This window comes from Dermacentor albipictus, chromosome 4, assembly GCF_038994185.2.
Source record: "Dermacentor albipictus isolate Rhodes 1998 colony chromosome 4, USDA_Dalb.pri_finalv2, whole genome shotgun sequence".
Taxonomy (NCBI): domain Eukaryota; kingdom Metazoa; phylum Arthropoda; class Arachnida; order Ixodida; family Ixodidae; genus Dermacentor; species Dermacentor albipictus.
The window spans coordinates 54,836,666-54,857,935 of record NC_091824.1 but is presented as its reverse complement, the minus strand read 5'-3'; the positions used below and the strand labels follow the sequence as shown (position 1 = coordinate 54,857,935).

Sequence of the window (21,270 nt, the reverse complement as noted above, 5' to 3'; positions counted from 1 at the left end):
TCAAGCATACAACCACATTTCCATATGTATACCGTGGTACTATATATGACACCTTTTCAGAGACTCCGGAGCACCTCGTACTCACTAATGCGTAGGCATCCTTTTGCGAGTACCCTGTAGAAACCGTGTCTGTGCTGTAACCCCTTGTAACTGGGAAATAAAGGCGTAATTCGTCAGGTTAAGACATCTCGTCGTTATAATAGGGTAACTGTAGATGATGTGTAGCTTCGAAATCGATAAAGAAGAAAAAAAAAAGAACTGGTAACATCGCCCCAATCTCATCATAGACATTTGATGGAATTATTAAATATAGAATAAGAACAACTGATTGGAAGATGTGGTTTGGTAAAAAATTTGTTGTGGTAGTGGTTAGGCTCAATTTATTGATCTCCGTGTCGGCGCTCGACGTACAGAGACGAGGTCTTGCAATGGCAGCAAAGAAACGTAGACTTGATTAAGCGGCGTAGGAACACTGAACGACAACGAGGATATCATGGTCGGCAGAAGGAACAACGATAACAGCGAAAGAAACTGGCAGATAATTAACAGCAAGAATCGGAAAGAAGGTCGTCAGAAACGGATCGGAAACGACGTTATAGGGTGATACTCGATAAAGAAATGCTACAAGAATTCTGATATTTGTCCACTAATGAGAAATCATTATTTAGTCCCGGAAAAAGCGATGGGTAGATATGCATTAACTAGCAACATAGGTAGGCAAAAGCAAAAGTTACAGCTCAGCCAAATAATGTTATGCATTCGTAGACAATTCTCAAACTTTCTGTAGCATTTGGTATTCCCACAACATTCTGTGATTCATTATAGTCGCCTTTCAATTCCCCTTTTGCAAAATTTTTGCGACTGTGTTTCCATATATATATATTGCGTTAGTTAATTTATATACCAAAGTTTTCGTATTTTTTTACCCGATGTATTTACCCACTATCTTTACCCACTATCTTTTCACTGTTCTCATTGAATGCCATAAAACCTGAGCACTAAATTTCAGTCCCAAATTATCACATCCGTGTTCACAGGTATAAGCAAAAGGTTGCATATCGCTTTGCCTATTAGGCAAATCTCCTTGCAAAGTTCTATACAGTCGTTGGGTGAGCCTTCCCTTCCATAATATTCCACAAAATATTGCGGCCTACGTTGTCATGCGGTAATGTCTAAAAAAGCCACATTCAGCGGCTTCCTTGCTGCTGTGGATATTTCAGACACGCAGGATCTATGTGTTTCCTGCCCTTTGTCTTCGTCGTCTCGCGATGCCCCTTCATGATGTTCAGCCAGTACCAACTCGCCGAAATGTCGATCTTTCTATATTTCAATACTTTGAGTAAGAACGCATAAGTGATCATCCAGGCGCCTACCAATGCTGAAGCCATTCTGAAGTTCTCCAGCTGTGCGACTATGTTCTGCTTTTTCTTGCAGTTTTAATGGCCTGAAATGCAACCCGGTATATAACCGACGCAGTAAAAAACGGTCGGTATGAGTGAATTGTATATTTTCCCCCCTACCTTAATAAATGAAGTTCGGAGTACTTCGTCGCCAACTGCCTGGTATTCGCCTATCTTGTAGGCTTTATTCTACTGCTTTCAGCAGAGCTTCCTTACTTTTTGGTCGTAGTTCATTAATTAGCCTAATGGAACCCTAGCCGAACCCTGTGGCTGTGCACTTGGGAATATTATGTTCGGCTTTCTTCTAGTTGAAATTTATCAGCACCAGCTCCTTTTTCATCTGGTTCTCGTTTATGCTCTTCTTTTTCTACAAACGACCTCGCCATCGCCTTGAAATGATTCGGCTGTTATTTGTCGGGTGTAATTTAATGCCGCATCCCCTTCCGGCTTGTTTCCATCTTCGTCTAGAATGTCGTATTGTACCTGACTTGTGGTTCATAACTAGTCTAGGTGCGGCCTTCATTTTCTCACCTATTTCTGACAACCAACGTTCACCTCCTCCTTTATTCTTTGCTTGAAGCAGTAACTGAACCATCGATTTTTTCTTCCGGCATATTTCCCATTTTCTGTCTACTTCAGACTGCGGCAACTGCGTTTTTTCTCCTGCCTACGCTCTTGTGTCATTGTTCGTCGATTACTTCACGTGTGTCTACGTTCCACTAACCTTTCGGTTTCTTTCACTTTTTCCAAAAAAACATGTTGCTTTTCTTTCCTTCTTTCTGTCGTCGTTACACTTGGAAATTCCCTATATTCCCACTCTTTCGTTGGACATTTACCAAGTTCTTCTTCCACTCTTGTGAATATATTTGTTATTTGTTCAGGGTTAGGACTTGAACTGGTCATTCATCGCTTCTTGCTCTCTTCCCCTAACGACATATCTCACTGTCAAAATGATGCGTTTATGGTCAATCCCTGCGCGGCTATACCCTTCCTCGTCAATGACAATTTCACATAACTTATCATAAATTTCTTCTGTCATCAGAGAATAATCAATGGTCGATTGCCCATTTGCGACTTCCTGTTTGATCTGGCTACAAAATATAGATCTCTTATTCATCATCATACTCATCATCGTCATAATTATGTTTCTCTTAAGGACTTCTTCCGGGATACTACAAGGGCGGCGGATTAGATAAGGTAATAATAGTAACAAAGAGATGGCTACAGCTTCCTACACTACTCAGCCTGTGGATCCGTTAGAGAACAGAACTCAAAAAGGAAAAAGAAAACTAAGAAGCACATTGAATACAATGCAAAAGTAAATCAGCAGAAAAGTCATAATGGGAATCAGCAGTCGCGAAAGAAGGAAAAATAGAGTGAGGTCATTAAAAAGGTCAGAGTTTGAGGCGATCAGTAAGCATTTGTTTGAAGATAGTGGGTTTACGCTCATTGACAGCTATATCTGGTAATTTGTTCCCTTCTGCGACGGCGCTATGCAAAAACAATTCATTAAAACAAGATGTGTAACCATGCAAGTGCTAATGAGGTTACGTTGCTCACAGAGATCTAGCATAACCTTCCGTTGTTGTCGGTATAATCGTCTAGATCCTGTATGTGGGCGTTGATGTCACCTAACAGGATAATTTTGGCATGATTCCCGAAACTCTTAATATTAGCACTTAAACGTTTCATTAACTCTTGATTCTTCTCTTTAAGTTTTCCCGTCCACAAATACATTACGCCCAGCCAAGTTTTCTTTCCACTCAGTGTGCCTATTAAGCAAAGATGCTCTTTCACTTTGAACGTACTATTTCTCATTTGACTCCCTGATATATGAGCATTCCGGCTCCTCATCACTTTCTTTCGTATTTCGTTCTGTTGCACCTTTCCCAAGCATAATTCCCAATCACTGGTGCCTCTTCTAAGCCTATAAGGTGCGTTTCTGTAACCACATACACAACTATTTGTTCCCTGTTCAGCTGCTCCTTAATCTCTGACCACTTTTCCTTCTGCCGTCTTGCACGTTTAGGTGGGCCTATTACCCGGTGAGCCCTTTTCTTTATCCTTTTCCTCATTTCCTGTTACTGATGGTCAGGCTAGCATGAGCTCCTCCTAGAGGACCTCCTTCTTCATTACGGCCTAGTCTGGCCTACTGAGCGCCCGTGGGCCTCCACAGAAAGCAAGCGCGCGCCAGCAAGTCGACAGCCACATCTCGCACAAGCCTGCGATTTTGTTGAAAATCTGCTTTCCTTGATTTCGTCTCGTTGAAAAGCACCATACCTATTGACTTTCCTGCTTACTTCCACAACCTCGAAACTTTTCTCTCGGCTCACTCTACATATACTCTCACTGGCGGCCGCAACCGCTGTTTGGACGTTGGTGTCACGTAAAGGTTCTTCCGGCACCGTGCACACCACAGTCTGCCCCCGAGGGGACATCTCGCCCAGGTCGTTGCACCCTTCGCGTAAGGCTGGACTATTGCTGATCCTTTTCTGTTTAGCACGCCATTGAGGTCGCCCGCTACTGCTGCAAGAGTGCGTTCCTTTGCATTATACGCGAGCTTTTCTCTAGCTCTCTCCATGACCAAATGTCTGCCCTGGAAACGTCCCTACCACCCCTCTTTTGTCGCCTTTCACCCTCCCGACAATCACCTCTGAGCACCTAGTGAGATTTTCATCGCCGGCGATTATCACCTTTTCCCTCTGTGATACTACCGATGCTTTTTTCTGCCTCCCTTTGTCATCCTTTGAGTTGAATCAAATTTGACATGGGACTGCCGCTTTGACCGCTTCGTTCCTGCTTTCCCTCTGCGGTAGCTTCAAAGTCGGTAAATTTCTTTTCAGCTGCCCAAACCGCATGTTCCACGCGTACCACACGCTTTGCCGGCAATCCCGATCCTGTCGCGCGGGGAGACGGCATTCCATCTAATTACATCGTCACTACCATTTTCTTGCATGATGGCAGCCCTGCAGTTTTTCTTCGGCTGCTCGAAGTCTTTCTTCTATCTCCTTCCCTGCATCTCACTCTACATTGATTTGATTTTTGAGCACTTAAACCTGTTTCACAAGCTCAGCCTGGACGTCATCCATGTTATTTGGTGCATCACCGACATCGCAGTGTCTGTTGATCAACTCGATTTTCCCTTCATTATGATCCTTCCCCTCGTGTATACCTAAAGGTACGAGATCTTAGCCGCGTTAATCCACTTCGATTTCCATTAATTTATCATTTCTTTATTTAATTCACTAAGTACAATAATTTCCCCTACGTTGTCCTTGGTGTCAGGCACCTTCGGTTAACCCCTTTTCTTCTCGTTTATTACATAACGAGGATCTCGAATCCGGAAACATCGATGCGTTCAGATGGCACGTGTGGGTTTATTGACCGGTTACCTTCACCCAAAAGATCACGTTCTCGTGACGCCTGTGGCAGGAAGGATGTTCCACATCCGCCACCAAGGTCTGCGAGTGGGGGCGCTGGCTAACACTCCCAGGGTTCTACTGGAAAACATAAATACCCAAGAAAGTGGATGGGGAAACGCCGCCGCGGTGGCTCAATTGGTAGAGCATCGCACGCGAAGTGCGAAGGTTTGGTTTCGGTCCCCACTTGCGGCAAGTTGTTTTTTCATCCACTTTCATTTCCATTAATTTATTATTTCTTTATTTCATTTATTAGGCACAAGTAATTTCCCATATGTTGTCCTTGGTGTCAGTGTTTGCTGGCTTCTTATGGTATGACTAATAGAAATCGGTCCCCTTGGTTATCCCTTTTCTTCTCGTTGGTTCAATTTAAGTTATTTGTAATGTGTACAACAAGACATGACAAAATCTAAGGGAAGGTTGTTTAGATGGTACGTACAAGGATTAGAATTCGATGTGGTTACGCGCATTATTTTATATTTGTTAACTACAAAAGGATCATGCATGGTTTGCTTGAAGTCAATAAGCAGGCTAGCCCTGCATCGTAAGAGGCAAGTTCACACGACCGGCCTACTCCAGACTTCTCAAACATGACAAATCACTAAACACAATTATTCTTTCTCTTCAAACAGTAGATGACAAACTTGAGCACCGTGTGTTCCAAGAAAGTTTTTGAAATATACTCGGAGTAAGTTTGGCTTTAAATTTAGCCAATAAAGAGTGAACGAGCAAGGGAAGCCTCAGTGTGGGAACTTGTCTCCTTCACGGCCATCACAAATATGTTTGCCTGTTGAAACGTTGGCTCCAGGCTGACGCTTCCCTTGCTCACCTCTGTTACTGAATTGAAATGTTCATCTCTTTGCAACTTTTTTGCCTTGTTTGAATGCACAAACCGAGATATATTTTTTTACATGAAACCATAAATCGCGCTTCCCAGGCATCCGTGAGCATTTATTGGGCTTACTTAAATATTTATTTAGTGTCCTTGTTTATTCACACAATATCTTCAGAGGTCATTTTAAGAATTTTTTTGTCCATAACGCTTCTCGCTTTGCTTTGAATAATCCATGTGTGTCAAAGCCTTTACTGACACTCCTGAACACCAAATGCGCCGCAGAAATATGAAGAGCGGACAATATGTGATGTGAAATTGAGTATAACTTTTTCCCCCTACACTTCGTGCCTCTCACCAACGTGTTTTGAAAACAATGGGACATTGAAGCTCGAACTTGTCTTGCTAACAGTACAACTTTGCCTAGCACTTATGTTTCTTTTCTTTAATCTAGCTGAATCAACGAACGCAGACAATAGACGTATAGTATGAAACACGATACGCAACGCTGTACGCAATACAAGTACGAGGGCAGCCCAGCATCAACATCGTTGTCTGAAGCTTCATTCTCCCTGTTTAAGTGGCACGCCGAACACGATGAGAAACCTTCACTCGATTTTAGCTATCGAGTCCATTAAGTAGATGACTATCTACGTTTCTGTTGGTTGTAACACAGTGGCTGACAACATTAACTCCGCCTGACCTCTACGAAAATTGTGGGCATGTACTGCTTCATTCACCAGTGCCAATAAACAATGTAAGCTTACTTCTTTCAAGTGTTTGTTTGCCAGTTGAGGCCTTTTGGTCACCTTAGTAAAGATACATGTAGTCATGTTAGAGTACCGTACACACGAATACCGCCCCGACAGCAGAAACAAAACTCGCAAAACCAGCGAGGCAGCAGCGCGCCGAGCCCCGTCAGCTGCTACCGTAGCGGTCATATTGCTCACTACGTAATGATAATATTAGTTTCGATTTTGCCAGTGCCACCTCTCGGTCGCATACGTTAGTTGACAATGCTACCGCTACTCTTACTTCCGTTGCACTGTAGGGGGCACAGTTTCCGTTCTCTAAGTTTATATAGGCGTTCTTTGCTGTGTCGCTGCGGCGCGCTTCAAAGTTGAGCATGTCTTACGTGTTCTGTCATGTCATACGTGCTTTTAGGCAAAAAATGATGTTATGTGACATAATAGTGTGTCCTTTTTTCATGCCTTTGCAGCTGTTGAACAACGTAAGTAGCCGTGTGAACAGTCATATTGTGGAAAACGAGTAAAATAACGCCTGATACTTGTGGTTCTGTTGTGCGTTGACTGTGCACAGGACAATAGCGCCTTTGTTTTCTCTCTTCCTCCTCTTCGGCAATCTTAAGGCGGGTTGTGCACTTGACCGCCAAAGACACGCCCTCTATCAGGCTTTACAGTTCTTTATTATAATGACGGTGATGATTGAGTTTATTTCGGATGATTGCATGTACCTGTGACACAGCTAATAAAACGTGCCGTGAAAACAAATCCGAATACGTTTTGGAAATTTCAAAGCACGAGCCGTTTTGTACCTCATAGAAGGCGGTTTCGGAGGGAGAGGGTTGATCAGAGGCGATGAACCCAAGACTTGTGATAAGTTCACCGACCGCAGAACATTTGTTCGCAATTGCGAACGGCGCAGTGTCAGCCTGCAGCTCGCGGATAGTCTGCCTAATAACCGAGTTTCACTTCAAACTGTCATTCTAGAGGTCAAGCGGACGTTAATGGCTGTTTTCCTTTAAAAATTATGGGGTGTTACGTGCCAAAACCACTTTCTGATTATGAGGCACGCCGTAGTGGAAGACTCGGGAAAATTCGACCACCTGGGGTTCTTTAACGTACACCTAAATCTAAATACACGGGAGTTTTCGCGTTTCGCCCACATCGAAATGCGGCCGCCGTGGCTGCGATTCGATCCCGCGACCTCGTGCTCAGCAGCCCAACACATAGCCACTGAGGAACCACGGCGGATTTTTTTCTTAAACAAATGCGGTAGTAGCGCCAATTTCTGTGCCAGCCATCAGTGTATAGCTTTAAGTGACGAAGGCAACAACAGCGATAAATTAGATATCAGTGAGGAACGCTTGGCTAGTTTCACCACTTCGACATTAAGGTAGTTGAGGAAGCCGATAAAATAAGCGATGGGGTGCCAAGTAGGTAAAGGGCTGTGTGAACTTCTCCCGCACGCCCTCACGACAAAGTGATTACGCATTCAAATATGAGCGACCCTGAATCTTGTAAACCCCTAAACGCTAACATCTGGACCTCGTGCTGCGCTGCCGTAGAGCTGTAATCTAGTGCTGAATTATTCCAAGTTGATTCTATCAGTGGGCATAAAACGTTATGCTGACGTTGATGGCTTTCATGAAAAAACAACGAAATTGTGAGGTTTTACGCGCCAAAACCACGACCTGATTATGAGGCCCGCCGTAGTAGGAGACTCCGGCATGACTTGGACGTCCTGGGATTGTCTAATGTGCACCTAAACCTAAGTACAGGGGTGTTTCCACATTTCAGTCCCATCGAAATGCGGCCGCCGTGGCCGTGATTTTTCTTGTAAACGGGCATTTCACGATTAAAGTTCTTTTACAACGAGAGACAAATACGGTTTTCGGTCTTGAACGATAGTGGTTTTGTTCATGGTTGCTTACCTAATAAACACGTGGCTTTGAGAGACCCCTGTGTGTTCGTAGTTTTACGACAACGCACAAGAATTTGGTACTGTAAATATAAAACACTGCGAGTAGCAAACTCTATTGTTCTACCAAAGTTGCCATAGGAGAACTTTATTTTCTTGTAAAGAAACTTATTTTCCTTCGTACGTTTTTGATTTCACGACGCAGTGACTGGAGATGGTAAGTATCCAATCAAAGCTACTCATCGGTACAAGGCTTTGCAATGTTGCTGCTAGAAAATTTAAAGGCTAACTGAAATTCAGTGGTCGTGTACGGGAAATCTCAACTTCTTTCTACATACTGAAGTTGCATGGAATGACACTGTCATGGTGCTAGTGCTTCCACTAGGTGCTATGTTTATGCCAGCAAAACATATTTTCTAGGAGCACTACGTAAGTATTTTTGCGTATGTGATGCCGAGCGTGCCATCCTGAGGCTAATCTTGAAGCCACTCTCTGAACCACGTGACTGAATTGCACAAGAAACAAAGATTGCTTGGCGCATCTAGCAGTTGTGCGCAGTCGTACGTGCATACGAAAATTTTTTGCCTTATGTTCGGTGAACACAGATTTGTCTCTGAAAACGCTGAGAAAAAAATCTCTAACAATGGTAGTCCATGCAGCAACTGAGAGAGAGTCTTAAAGAAATGCGCAACCTTCATCATATCCTGCTTTATGTACGCTACAGTGCCAATTGTAATTAGCACAACTGTGAGGGCTAAGACCTTAACACAAAGATAGCTTCAAGCCTACAGAGGCCCTATAACAATTACCATCATTTCGGGTTTTTAGCGCCACCCTGTTGCAAATGTTTAGCTGACATGTGAACTAACAAACTCCTTCGAACTGCCTCTGTTTGCACGCCTTCAGGCGCCAGGGTCGTCATCTCTTGTGCAGCTCGATGGGGGGGGGGGGCGGAAGTAGCAAGCTTAAACTACGCCTTTTTTGCTATTCTGCGCTAGTTTTGTAGAAATAAACAGAGCATTCCACTTATACCTAATATTTACATCTTTGTCGCCTGGAAATGCTGATCAAACGAACCAGTTCAGAACAGCTTAACCAGGGTTGTTTTGAATATTAGAAGTGAAGTAATAAAAACAATATGTTCACTGCAGCGCACAAGTGTATGAGTATTGTTACGACACAAAAGAAACGGGGTTTATTTAACAGGCTTCTAAGCGAGCCTCAGACGGGTCAAGAGGCCCACTTTCGCTCCTTCCTTTCTCCCTCTCACACTTCTGCTTCCACTCATGTAACTACATTTGCTGTAACATTTCTTCGTGGAGGATCCGGCTTGGGGTCGACGCCAGGTGAAATGAAGAGATCATGTTGATACTGGCCACAGTGGTAACATTTCCAATCGGCCAAAATTTGGTAATATTCAGCGCATATTCAAGGCCTCAAACATACGGCAGTGCTTCATGACGCCAGACCCTGAAGTGTGACTGGCCTTGCCGATTAGGAAATTGTACACTTGCTCCGCTGTGCCCTTAAACAAATGCCCGGAATTGTCTTTCTCGGACACTCTTGCGTTGGCTTACTTGCAGAATTCCAAGATATCCTCAGTGTAGGTAGTGCAAGTCTCTCCGAGCAGCTGTGCTCTCTGTGACAGGGTGTGCTTGCGCGTTACTTCTTTTGCGTACGAATCACCGAAGAATTCCTATAGCTAATTGGCGAAACGCTCCCACGTCGGTAATATTGGTTCATGTTTTTCAAACCACATCAGGGCAGTGTCAGTGAGTGCGAACTCAACGTTTACTAGTCGGCAGTGTCCCAGTCGTTGGACTTGCTCACTCGTTGGTAATGCCTAAGCCACTCATCCACATCTTCATCTGCTTTGCCGGTGCAAACCAGAGGTCCTCTGTAGTAGCGCCACCTACCATCAGGCATTGATCCCAGAGCGGCAGGCGTTGGTTCCTGAGCGCCTGCATCGTTGGACATGTCAGCAGGCGATGGTGGTAGTCCGGCGAGGCGACGACTGCGGCGAAGAATAAATGTTTCCGGGTCCATCATTACTTCTACTACCCCGCCACCTGCACCCAAATAGTTAAGACACGACAGAAACGAGGTTTATTTAACATGCTTCACACTTCAAGCTGAGCCTCAGACGGGGGCGAAACGTCATTCTACCTCCTTCCCCCCGTTCACACTTCGTCTTCCACTCATGCGACTACATATGCTGTAATAGCATACCAAATTACTGCGCCTAAGGGAGTCTCTCTAGACTTAGGCTATATTTACGTTCATTTAGACTTCAGAATAATGTTTAGCACGCAGAGAAAGCAGGCGTGTACACGGCTGGATATGATGAAGTGCGCGACGAGGCACTGACGTCCATTTGAGGACGTGCTTCGTAATTTACACTAGAACTATTCATCGCAGCTGGGTACGCTTTAAAAAGTTTTATTGGAAGTATAGCTGTCCTAAACATACGTAACTTGCTTTTATTATTTGTATGTTGCCGTGGCGAACGCTATATATAGGAAACTACCAGAAACCTTCTTATCTTTACTCTCTCCTAAATTGTGACATATCAGCGTTTCATTGAGTTGCTTCCTGATGATTATTTTTCCATGCGTTTGTGCCAGCAAAATATAGATGCACCAAAACCTAAATCGTTGAAAGCAAGAACTCAATACTTTATAAGGACATCCTAGCACATTCGAGATCCTTTAGACAGTAGGTCACGTGCACGTCACTGTAACCGAAAGCGTACAGGTGTGCCACTGCAGACTTTGGCCCGTATTAACAAAGAGCTCTTTCGCTAGAATTGTTCATGAGTAAAAAGATTCAGCCGATCATGATGCTGTACATATTAGCGAAAGTGACCGGCGAGTGGCAAAGAGCAGTTACGAATGAAAAGATTCGTAAATTTCGTCCCTGTTTTGTTTAACATCACTATCGCATGTGTGCAACAGTTGTTACATTGAGATAAGCAATATATTAATGCACAATGTTACATTTACAGCTGACGACGAGTAAGTAGATTAACATTGCCTTGGTAGCTAAACCTATCGCTTTTACTGTTTTCGCGGCTACAGTGTTATTTCGGCATGACACGCGGTAATGCAAAATGGTGCTTTTATTCAATGTAATTTTGTACAAAAATCCGCAACATACGAAAACGTACTTGTTATATCTAAAAGCCTGAGAAATGTTATAACCTAGCTTTAAGGGTTGCGGACGAAACTTCAAGCCCGAAAAAATACGTCATTCTCACTATGACGTTTGCACGCTGAAGCATTGCATAACGCCTGCAGCCATAGTGCTTGAAAGCCTTACTTTGCTGTTCGCAAAGGCATTTGGCCCCTTCAGGCCGGCGGGAAAAGCTTGTATCATTTAGGAGATGTTGATTAAGCTAACATAAACACGACGTGCAATAGCGGACGAACTCAGGCAACGAAATAAATTTTTCAGGTGCAACATCCCTCATTTATTTGACTCGCAATCTAACCTGCCCGTAATTCAACAGTAGACCAGAAATTTGATATGGATACGCGGTTCGGGCATGTGATCCGTGACTTATAACGGCAGTAGCAGTCCTCGTAGTTTTGAATTTCAACTGAACACTGGCCCAGAAAACAAAATTGCGCAAAAAACAAACACGCACAGAAAACAATATTGAGACTCCGATATGAAACGTCCACGAATATGTAACTCGTAGCAGGTGGCATCGAGGACGGCGCCCTTATAAGAAAGCAGCGACAGCGTTGGGCTGCTGTCTTCGTATGCATCTCGTCGCGCTGCAACACAGCATGTTACACTACGATCTCGTCCCCCTGTCCATCTTGCAACAAAAATTGTGAAAAGGGCCGGGGCAGGGAGGCAAAAGCAGTAAAGAACGTGGGCGACTCATACTGTTTAAGGTAGTCCCTCGAGCTTTCTCTACGGAGTGATCCCTTCTAAACTTTCCGGAATTTGAAAAAATCGCCTCTTGCAGACAACATAATTCTAGCCCTCGCGAAGAATTGTTCAGAGAGGCGGACATTACATACATAAGAAGTCGATACATATATTCAACTAATTAAGCGAAAAAATACTAATTAACTTATTACGGCGCATATTGCAATTTAAGAATTGTAGCTGGCGAGTTTAAAAGGCGTATCCACTTGAATTTACAGAATGACAACAAAATATAAGAATATATAACGAATATAGAACAGAATATAGAACAGAATATATAAGAGCAAAAATCCGCGGTCCCGCTTACTTATTTAACAAAACCGTCTTTTGTGCATTAAAGTACTAAAGTAACTGGAATCCTTCATGTATTTTCCGTGCATTAAATAGGAAAAATCAATAGATGAAGAAAGAGGAAAGGACAGGGGGGACGCTGGTGAACGGATGAGACAGCAAAAAAGTCCCTAGGCGCTAGAAAGAGCAGTACTTAAAGTGGACAGCAGGGCTAGTTCGAATATAATTATTTTATGCATTTCCAGCACTTTGAAGAAATAGAAACAAAGTAAAAGTAGATGGAAGACGAAAGGACAGTACGAGCTGTCCTTTCGTCTTCTCTCAATTTCTCTGACTTATTTAAAGCAATGTACACACGTAAAATTATCGTTCTTCAAGCTAGCCCAGCTATGCGCTTTATTTACCTCAACGCGCATGTATTTCAACTCACACTTTGGTAAATAAGATTTCAAAACTGTTGTCATCCTGGAGATTCATTTCAAGTGGATACGCTTTGCACTATCGCCTGTTACAGTTCATAAATTACAACATTTGTCCTAAAGTAATTCTTTAGGAGTTTTCGCCCCGCAGGGGCGTCTGCGTCAGCAGGCGTTTGGTGTGTTGCGACACCACGTACCCGAGCACATGGGGGTTGGACCCTCCCGCGTGTAGCCGTGCGCGGCCTAGCCGTGTCCGGGGAAAGGGGGATCCTGGAGGTTGAGCCGATGCCGGGTGTTTGGACCTTTAAGGCCCCCCGGCGGAGGCAACACACCTCTTTAGCCTCTGCTTCACGTAGACGGCACCCCCGGACTGACCCACCCGGGGGAAATCGGCAGTCGCCTCTTCCTGTCTCTCTCTCTCCTCAAACCTTCGACTTTATCTCTCACTTTTTGAACTTTACTGTCTTCTTCTCTCTTCCAGTTACTTCCTTTCTCCACGGCGGCAAGGGTTAACCTTGTGTGAATAGCCAACCTAGGTTATTTCATATTTGGTTATAGTGGTAACGTACAGCTGGCGTTTGCAGGCCGTGTTTCACAGGCCCTGCAGCGTCCCCTTGTAGGACTCCACGGTGGGTGGCTGGCGTTACTGCCGAAATTGCAATCTCTTATGGCTTCTTCTTTCCCCCCACTACCTGATCGCTCCCTGAAGAGGGGGCGCACCGATGATGTCTTAGAATTTTTTGCCCGTCAAAAAGAAATTTTTCCTCGATTCCACGTAGTCCACTCTGAAACACCAAACAAACCCGTTCGAACAATCTCACCATTCCTCGTGTCCAAGTCTCTGACCCAAATTTTTGGTACCGGTTAGAAAGCATCCAGAATGGCAAGGGGTGATCTCCTCTTGGAGTTCCGCAACCTGAAGCAATACGAAAAGCTACCCAATCTAGTATCATTTGGCGACGCCAAAGTAACAGTAACACCGCATCGTACTATGAATACCAGCCGTGGCGTAGTCTCCGATGATGATCTCTTGGAGCTGACTGAGGCTGAGCTCTTGGAGGGCTTCAGCGAGCAGAACGTCATCAACGTTAAGCGAATTAAGATGAGGCGTGATAATAAGGAAATTCAGACCAAACACCTGATACTTACATTTGGCACAAGTGTTCTGCCCGAGTCCATCGAGGCCGGCTATATCAAGCTCCGTGTTCGCCCATACGTTCCAAATCCCCTGCGTTGCTTCAAATGCCAGCGTTTCGGTCACAGTTCACAGAGCTGTCGAGGCCGCCAAACCTGCGCAAAATGCAGTGCTCATGAGCACACCTCTGAAACTTGTGAAAACTCTCTCCACTGCGTAAACTGTGAAGGGGAGCACGCTGCATACTCGCGGTCGTGCCCATCGTGGAAGAAAGAAAAGGAAATAGTTACAATCAAAGTCAAGGAAAACATAAGTTTCAAAGAGGCACGCAGGCGGGTATCTTTCCTGCCAAAGCACACCTTTGCCGATGTGGCGCGTCAGGGGGCAGCGTCACAACGGCCTCCGGCGGCTGTCCGACCCACAAGCAGTGAGTCGGCAGTTACGCCATCTGCCCCCGCGGCGGTTGCAGCTAGCGGGGGCAGCCCACCTTCGGGACCGTCGACCCCGAAGGTAGGCGCAGCCGAGGCTGCCTCAACCTCCCAGGTCCCTTCCAGCGCTGGCAACGGCCGGCGCAGCCAAATCTCCCAGGGAGCCCCATCGACCTCCGGGCTGGTGGGCACAGGGGTCTTGCCCTCCAAGGCGGGACCCTCTCGGGAAACTTCTCGCTCGCAAGAGCAGGTGTCCGGCGCCTCACAAGAGGCAATGGACACTACACCTATCCTCAAGGCGCATCCGGCGCCTAAGGAGCGGCGAGGTTCCCTCGAACGCTTCAAAAAGAGCAAAACCCCGGTTACAGGGCCTCGAAAGGGCTCTGTAATCTAAGACATCCCTTCCGTTTTCTTAAACACAGCACCAATTTAATTTGAAATATGGATACACAAATCATTCAATGGAACGTCAGAGGTCTACTTAGGAATCTTGATAATGTTCAAGAACTCATCCATAAACACAATCCAAAAGTGCTGTGTTTACAGGAGACACACTTAAAATCGACACACACAAACTTTATCCGAAAGCACGTTACGTTTCGCAAAGACCGCGAGGATGCTGTCGCAGCATCTGGCGGTGTAGCTATTATTGCTGACAAAAGTGTAGCGTGTCAGCATCTAAAGCTCCAAACGTCCCTTGAGGCCGTGGCCGTTCGAGCCGTACTTTTAAATAAACTCACTACAATCTGTTCTCTGTATATACCACCACATCATCACCTTCACAGACGCGACTTAGAATCATTAATAGATGAGCTCCCGGACCCCTATTTTATTCTTGGTGATTTTAATGCACACAGTACTTTGTGGGGCGATTCACGCTGTGATGCGCTAGGTCGCGTCATTGAACAGGTGCTTTTTTCCTCTGGAACATGTCTCTTGAACACGAAGGAGCCCACATATTTTAACCTGTCCAACAAGTCATACTCTGCCATAGATCTTAGCATTTTATCGCCGACGCTTTTACCCTATTTTAAATGGAATGTGCTTAACAACCCGTATGGGAGTGACCACTTCCCAATAATCCTAACTACGCCGAAACAAGATCAACTTCCCCCGCTGGTCCCTCGGTGGAAGATTGACTAAGCCGATTGGGAACGGTACCGAACTCTTACTTACATGACGTGGACTGAGATGTCTGGTATAACCATAGATGATGCTGTTGCATATTTTACAGCTTTTATACTGGATGCCGCCTGTAAATGTATTCCACAAACGAGCGGCATGGGTTCCAAGGGGCGTGTTCCCTGGTGGAGCAATGCATGCAGGCAAGCACGGAGGAACCAGAACAAAGCGTGGGCGATATTTCGCGATTCTCCTACAGCTGAAAACCTGGAAAACTTTAAAGATGTCAAATCCCAGGCAAGGAGAACGCGCCGGCAAGCAAGACGAGAGAGTTGGGCGAAGTTTATATCAAGCATCAACTCGTACATAGATGAGACAAAAGTATGGAATAGAGTGAAAAAGGTTAATGGACAACAAACGTATTCCCTGCCTTTATTAAATAGTCACGGAGAAAGCCTGGAACATCAAGCCAACTTTCTTGGCATACACTTTGAACACATATCCAGCTCCTCACACTACACCGAAACATTCCTAATGTACAAAACACGAATAGAGAACCAAAAGCTAGAAAGGAAATGTGCAAAAAGTGCGCCGCACAATGAACCATTCTGCATAGCAGAACTTCAGGCAGCACTGAACTGCTGTAATACATCCGCCCCAGGTTCAGACCGCATAATATATGAGATGTTAAAACAACTACCATCCGAAACACAGAAAACCCTCCTTTCCCTTTACAACGTTATATGGTCTTCCGGCGAGATCCCCTCTGCTTGGAAGGAGGCTATTATAATTCCAATACTGAAGCACGGAAAGGATCCTTCCTCTGTATCAAGTTATAGACCTATAGCATTAACAAGTTGCCTCTGCAAAGTATTCGAAAAAATGATTAACTGTCGCCTACTACACTTCCTAGAATCAAACAAATCGCTAGACCCATACCAGTGCGGGTTTCGGGAGGGTTGATCCACCACTGACCATCTCATACGTATCGAAGCACGTATCCGTGAAGCTTTTGTCTATAAGCAGTTTTTCTTATCAGTACTCTTAGATATGGAGAAAGCCTATGATGCAACGTGGCGGTTTGGGATATTGAAAGACCTCTCACAGTTAGGTATACACGGAAATATGTTCAATGTTATAGAAAGTTATCTGTCCAATCGGACATTCCGTGTTCGAGTGGGCAGTGTTCTGTCACAGAAGTTTGTACAGGAAACTGGAGTGCCGCAGGGCGGGGTACTCAGCTGCACACTCTTTATAGTAAAAATGAATTCTCTTCGTCTACACATACCACATAACATCTTCTATTCAACGTATGTTGACGACGTGCAGATAGGATTTCAGTCAAGTTCTCTTGCAATCTGTGAGCGACAGGTCCAGCTTGGTCTTAACAGAGTCTCCAAATGGGCTGATGAGAACGGGTTCAGATTGAACCCACAAAAAAGCACCTGTGTCATTTTCTCCAGAAAAAGAGGCCTGCACCCTGATCCTGAAATTGTGTTGCATGGTGAGCGTCTGCCCGTAAACAGGGAACATAAATTCTTAGGCATAATTTTAGACGCGAAGCTAACCTTTGTACAGCACATAAAATATCTTAAAGACAAGTGCATGAAAACAATGAATATCTTAAAGGTGCTCTCACGCACAACCTGGGGCAGTGATAGAAAATGTCTCATGAACTTGTACAAAAGCCTCATACGCACACGACTAGACTATGGAGCCATAGTTTACCAGTCGGCTACTCCAACTGCTCTGAAGATGCTAGACCCTGTCCACCACTTAGGCATTCGCTTGTCCACAGGCGCCTTTAGAACAAGCCCAGTGGAAAGCCTTTACGTTGAATCGGATGAGTGGTCACTTAATCTGCAGAGAACATACTCCTCTTTCATGTATTTTCTGAGAGTGAACGCAAACAGTGAGCAGCCCGCGTTCTCCACCATAAACGATTTGTCCAGCTGTCAACTTTTTCGCAACCGGCCCACAGTGGCAAAGCCTTTCTCACTGCGTGTCAGAGACATGGCTGAAGAAACAAGGGTTCCGCTGCTTGAATACCACCCTATGTCCCCTGCTATACGGCCCCCGCCGTGGCAATGGCAACCAATAGACTATGATATATGTTTCGTAACTGTTACAAAGCACGCGCCTGTCGCGCATATACGAACGTATTTCCTCGAATTACAGCACAAATACTCCTCTCCTGAATTCTTTACAGGCGCATCGAAGTGTAATTCTGGCGTATCTTACGCAGCGGTGGGTCCATCCTTTTCGGATGCTGGTGTTCTGCACCCTAACACAAGTATTTTCACAGCAGAGGCCTACTCGATATTGGCCGCTGTTAAACACATTAAAGAATTTAATATCCCAAAGGCAGTTATATACACAGATTCCTTGAGCGTCGTAAATGCTTTGAAAACTGTCAAGAAATATAAAAACCCTGTAATTATTTCTCTCTACTCAGCATTGCTAAAAATCTATGCGTCTAAGCAGCATATCGTCCTATGCTGGGTGCCGGGGCACCGAGAGATAGAGGGAAACGTGTTAGCGGACCAGCTAGCCACATCCGTGAACGCGAACGCTGCAGACACTTCCACGACTATCCCTGTAATGGACCTCAAGCCCTCAATAAGAAAAAACCTAAGAGATTTCTGGCAGCGCTTGTGGGATAAAGAAACAGCAAATAAATTACATGTTATCAAGCCTTATCTCGGCAACTGGCCGCCGGTATCAAAGAACCGTCACACAGAAGTAACACTTTGCAGACTCAGGGTAGGACACACATACAGCACACACGCATACCTCTTGTCCGGTGGCGATCCGCCCATGTGTGATAAATGTGGTGAGCCACTTACCGTGCTTCACATCCTGCTGCAATGCACTCAATTAGACGCTAATAGGAAAAAGCATTTTCCATTACCACATCGGCAGATAATTCCACTCCATCTTCAAATGATTATAGGTATAGAACCTTTCTTCAATCATGAATCCCTGTTTAGATTTTTAAGAGATGTAGATAGTTTTCATATTATAGTCCCAGGAAATCCGTAGCACAGCCTCTAACAGAGGTTTCTGCTGCGGTAGGTGCAATAAAAGAAAGCACCTGCCTCTCAGCCTTTGGGCTCAAAAGCCCCCCGGAGGCATTAGTGCTATTTACATATTCTCGCATTTTAGCTCCATGATCACTTATCACGCGTACTATATCCACAGACCACTACATGTATCACTGTCATAATTTTATGCTATATATTATTTTAGGTTTCCATGACACTGATTGATTTTAGGCCACCTTACAGCCATGTTACATCCCCCCATCGCCACTCACAAATCAGCGCTTAACACAACATTATCAGTCATGCCGCTCTTTGGCCATACCTAGCCCTTGCGCCACTAAACAACACACATCCATCTTTAGGAGTTTGTGAATTTCTATGAATTAGCTGAATATGTTTTTCGCTTTCTCGTTCTAGTAATGTTCGCGTCTTCGAGTAATCCAGCTTAAAGAGAAAAGAGTTAGCTATCTGCAAAAGGTGTTTTTTTTTAAATTCCGGGAATGTTTGAAATGGTCGCACCATATAGTCAGTATTCTAGTGCAGGTCCCATCGCCCACTCAAGTACCTCAGTGAAGAAACTTTCTGACGAACAAGAGGTTTGCCAGAACTACCGGCGTGCCTAGGTCGATGGCAGGAGTGGGGGGCTCTGGCGCTGACCAGAAATGATGGCTCCCTGTAGTCTGTACTCTAGTGCAGGTCTTATAGCCCACTCAAGTATCTCAGTGAAAAAATTTTCTGAGCAACAAAAGTTGTGCCAGAAGTACCGGCATGCCTAGGTCGGTGGGAGGAAATTGAGGCTCCGGCCTCCACGAGAAATGATCGCCCCGTATAGTCTGTACTTAAGTTGAGGACTCATACACCCCTCAAGTATCTTAGTCAACTAACATTCAGAGGAAAAAGAGTTGTCTCCAGTACCGGCAGGCCTAGGCCGGCGGGAGGAGAGGGGGCTCTGGCCCTCACCAGGGATATTTTTGCGCTTCTTCCAGTGCCGTCACACTGCACGAAACAGTAGGCTTGAGCGGCAACTTCCATCTACGTGACTAAATATGACGTAAATTGCATTTATTAGGTTTGCAAAACATCAAGGCTTATATTAGCCGTAAATGGCCTTTATAAACCTTTAGTTGGGTGTGAATGCCATTGATTATTTTTTCGTCGTGTCATATTTGGCTGCAAATCGGCAATCACCAGAATAAATCAAGGCTACTAGAATAAAACTAGCCTCGCCAATCGTTCACCCACAATAGAAATGTTAGGTGTCACAGGAATTCTTCCACAATTTCGTGCGGGATTGTTGAAGATGCACGTAACCTTTTTCATGGTTCTTTGAGGTGATGCTGTGCTGCGTGCTAAGCTTACAACCGTTAACCTGGAGCGGTTATCTGTTATACGTTGACAGTCTCTTCAGTTCATTCCGCAATTTCACGGTGCACACGCATTAACAAATTACGACTATTTCAAAAACGCGTGTAGCCATGTATAGGTGACTGTCTCATGGTGCGTAAGCATGTTTAGTATTTTACAGCACCCCTTTAGTTTTTTATTATCTCAAAACCATCGAATAGAATAACTAAGAAGTCAAATGGGACTATATTTTCTCCCACAACAAAATTTGCCTAATATGTGAGGCTAAACGTATGGTATACGTATCCATCTGGTTTGCTGGACAGAGTTTTCGTGAACGTACGAGGCGCCCAGTGACGTTCCGTACCGTGCAGCAGGATTCCCATTTCTATGCATGAAAAGTGCCTATTTGCGATAATTATCCCTAAATAATTCCTAAAAGTCCCCGCAAAGCTGCCTGCAAATGTGTATATACCTAGAAATAAACTGAAATTTTGTGTCAGTGTATAATCTCAACAAAGGCTCATCCACCAGCCGAAACGTCAGCAATATATTTGGCAATAACAATGTACGTCGTACTCCTTTCTTTAGTGAATCAAGTTATTCCTGCTGCACTAATATATATATATATATATATATATATATATATATACGTGCCCTTTCATTAATTTATCATAATTCGATAATGAAGTGCAAGTAATATCCCTAATACTGCCCTTGGTGTCTTTTTGTGTTGGCTTCTTACTATATTATATATATCTCCTCAAGCACCTGTAGCAGTGGTTCAGCGGCTAGGTGTCGCGCTACTAAGCACGACGACGGCGTATGGAATCCCTGCTGCTGCGGCCGCCTTTCGATGGAGAGAAATGCAACGTCCCTGTCCCGTGCATTGGGGGCATATTAAAGGTCCATTCGTAGTCAAAATTAAGAAATCGTGATTTTGGCAGATGAAACCTCAGAATCGATTCACATACATTTGTGTTTTCGAAAATATTACAGTTTATTCAGCAATATCGGCTTAACAGCAATAAGAGAACTCAAATTTGAATGTGACACTTTCCAATCTTGGTTCGCGACATACCTTCCCCGTAGACAGAGTTCCATAGCATGAACTAACACTGGTGGCTAGCCCTTTTTTAGCTATCCTGTGTAGGTTATCCAATATTGATGCAAGAAATTGCAGTTCGAGTATTGTACTGAAACAGCACACCAGATGTTCAACAACGAAGGCTAATA

General features: G+C 44.6%; 1 protein-coding gene across 4 annotated transcripts in view; it reads left to right on the top strand.

The window, feature by feature from the left end:
- The window catches only part of LOC135909137 (uncharacterized), a 76,481-nt gene that overhangs the window by 10,910 nt on the left and 44,301 nt on the right, over nucleotides 1-21,270 (top strand). Inside the window, exon 1 of one of the 4 annotated variants that reach the window (XM_070536976.1) lies at nucleotides 11,201-11,326. The exons of 2 other annotated variants lie outside the window; for them this stretch is intronic. In XM_070536976.1, coding sequence (XP_070393077.1) covers nucleotides 11,295-11,326 — 32 coding nt within the window. In that variant the 5' untranslated portion in view covers nucleotides 11,201-11,294. Of the gene's footprint in view, nucleotides 1-11,200; nucleotides 11,327-21,270 lie in introns of those variants that run through there. One more of the 4 variants, XM_070536975.1, reaches the window with a different exon arrangement.